Source organism: Mizuhopecten yessoensis, unplaced genomic scaffold (genome assembly GCF_002113885.1).
Source record: "Mizuhopecten yessoensis strain PY_sf001 unplaced genomic scaffold, ASM211388v2 hete_36120692, whole genome shotgun sequence".
Classification (NCBI taxonomy): Eukaryota; Metazoa; Mollusca; class Bivalvia; order Pectinida; family Pectinidae; genus Mizuhopecten; species Mizuhopecten yessoensis.
Window position 1 is genome coordinate 1 of NW_018484262.1, and position 3,027 is coordinate 3,027.

Consider the following 3,027-nt stretch of genomic DNA (forward strand, 5'->3'; position numbering starts at 1 on the left):
ATTGTGTAGGAAGCTTCAATGGCCTTAGACAAACCAAAAATTGTGAAATCAATGTTATGGGTCTGAAGGGGTAAAATTGGCTAAACTTTCATCAATCTTAATTATGGATGGAGAGGCTCAACATTGTGAATTTTCCTGCTTACTGACTTTTAGCAGCATGATATAGTCGGTCACTCCCCAACATCATTTTGTCAGCAAAACTGCAGTTTTAGAGCCAAGGTCACACTTTAAGTGCTGTGGGGAAGGAAGTATCACTTTGTATCATTTCTTTTTTGGCAGTTTAAAGAATATTCAGAAATTACTGTATTCTGTCAATTGTTACTTCAGATTTGAATTTCCTGAACGGTTAGAACTGGACCAATTTCTACATGAGAAAGAAAAGACTCCTGCCTCTTACATTCTGCATGCTGTGCTTGTACATAGTGGCGACAACCATGGGGGCCACTATGTTGTATATATTAACCCAAAATGTGATGAAAAAGTGAGTACTTCCTTGTTGTGGCTAGGCTGCAGCATTCAGACACAATATTCCTGTACATATAGTATTTATAATGTTGACATTATAATGCATTACCGAGGTTATAACCTCTACATAAATTGCTAGATGAACATCGACCATGTTGAAATACATAAACACTCTGGATAAAACCTGTAGGGTCATGATCAATAACTTGAGGATTATATGGTGTTTGATCAATCAAAGGTAAGTCTTAAATCATCAGGTATCAATCTTGAAATTGGGAAGAACAGCTCTGCTTATTAAAACCTGTATTGGCAATGTCTGCCATACAGTATAAAGTCAATTTTACAGAATAACGGAAAGAGACTACAGATATATCTGAATACGAGAACATTTTGATTCCATGCTATCATAAGATAATTGAAATCTTTCTTCAAGCTTTACAAAAAAAAGAAGCATTTCCAGAAAACGTTGATTGTATTTGAGAAATGTGAGTTTGAGAAGATGGGGTTCTATTGAATGTTGTGTTATAAAAATAATGTTGATGATTTTTTAGGTCCAAAATGAGTGTATAAGTATTTAAATCTTTAGAAGTATAGTTGTTTGTTTTGTGTATTTTGGCCTATTAATTGCAAGTGTGTGGACAATTCAGGACAAATATAAGATTTATTATGAAATTTTTTGTAGTGGTGCAAATTTGATGATGATGTCGTGTCCAGGTGTACAAAACAAGAGGCCGTTGATAAAAATTTTGGTGGACATGATGACGAAATTTCTGTAAAACACTGTACAAATGCATATATGTTGGTGTATATACGAGAGAGTTGTATAAGTAAGTTTTTCAGGAAATTTTGAAAGCACATCCATTTTATTTTAATAAATCAATTTGCCTCATATCTCTTATCATATTGAAATGTCTTTATTAGCCATGGTACAGCATATGATAAGTGTGTTGTGAGTTTACTGTGCCTTATTATGTAGTGGTGTTCCTATTGATCAAAGCTTGTCTATATCTATTCTTTTATATTTCATTGTCTATCAAGTAATGTTTTTTCCATAATCAGCTATGGTCATGGAAGTGACAAATCAATGATGTCCTTAATTATATCCACATTAATCAGTAATAATTTTTTGGAGGAAAACAAATCAGAAGAATTCCCACTGAAGACTATATCAAAATTAAAAAAACTGATCCATTTATATGTGCATGTTTCTTTTACATATCATATGAAATAAATTGCCATAATGATAAGGTTTTATGAGCTCTTTTATGATAAGGCTTTATAGGCCTATTTATGATGAGATTTATTCCATAAGTCACTTATGTTTCACTTCAAATTTTCATTGCCTCAAAAGTCTTAATCATAAGAATTTTAACGAATGTTGACTTTTAGAATATAATTGTTGCAGAATGAATAAGTTGTCCACTGATGATAACTAAGTTTCATGTAGTATTTCTTGCCTGACTTTTCCATATCCTTAATATTGTTTTGGTCATTAAGACAATCATGTTAACTGAGTTGTCACCTCTATCATTTCAGATGAGTCTTTACATGTTATGAGTGAGTCAGATATTCCACAATGCTTAATTGATAGACTAGCAGAAGAAAGGTGAGAAAATATGCATATATTTGCCAAAATGATGTATAATTTGTGACCCTGATTGAAACTGAAATTATAATAAAACCTGTCTTATGAATGTTGTTTTAATTAGTTCGAATACTTTGTAGTAGTAGTAAATATTGATTTGATTTCTCGATTATATGAACAATTGCTTAAAGCATGCTTTTTCTAAAGCATCATCTATTTAAAGTCTTGGTTGCGGATATGGTCCAGACTCCTCCTTAAGGTTATTGGTACATTAGTTATATACTTTGTTTGTGTATCGACTGTTTATGTATTTCCAGACGTATGGAAGTGCAAAAGAGAAAAGAGAGAACAGAGGCACACTTGTATATGAATGTTCAGGTTGTGACAGAGGACCATTTTTATGGTCACCAAGGCAATGATCTCATGGATCTGGAGAAAGCCAACTTTAGGTGAGGCTCTTGTTCAAGGCTTAGCAAAGCCATTTCTAATAGGTTTACTGTGAAAAGAGGTAAAATGTCTATGTTATTAGAATCGTAAAACTGACAGCATTAGTTTTAGTAAGGTGCTATTAAAGTATTAATCTACTGCACAGTTCTTGCACTGTTTACTTTACCACAATGGAGTTTTACAACATTTAAGTTTTTAAGCCCAGCATCATAATCAGATGGTGGCTTTATCAAATGGCCTTCATCTCTGATATGGTTGCTGTCCATTAGTCCATTCAGTCAGTTGCTCAGTCAGTTATTCCATATGTATACAAATCTTGCATCCACACACTCTGAAGTTGTGCACATGCAATTTAAGTTTTGATGGGGCCATTTTTATTTTGTCGTCGTAATGATCAGTATGTGAATTCTACTTTTAATTTACGATGTCGATTTCGATCAGGTGTCAATCACATGCCTCGCAAATTGTGCGGTGAAATCAACTTTCAAAGAAACAATAACAATTAAAAACACAAAATATTCCCTTTTTAA

General features: G+C 33.0%; 1 protein-coding gene across 1 annotated transcript; it reads left to right on the forward strand.

The window, feature by feature from the left end:
• Window positions 1–327: 327 nt before the first annotated feature.
• On the forward strand, window positions 328–2,533 carry LOC110444425 (ubiquitin carboxyl-terminal hydrolase 7-like; the record flags this gene model as incomplete). The annotated part of the gene is made up of 4 exons (XM_021488804.1): window positions 328–481; window positions 1,148–1,292; window positions 2,002–2,071; window positions 2,368–2,533. Coding segments are annotated over 4 exons (505 nt in total), but the record flags the coding sequence as incomplete, so codon positions are not given.
• Window positions 2,534–3,027: the final 494 nt, after the last annotated feature.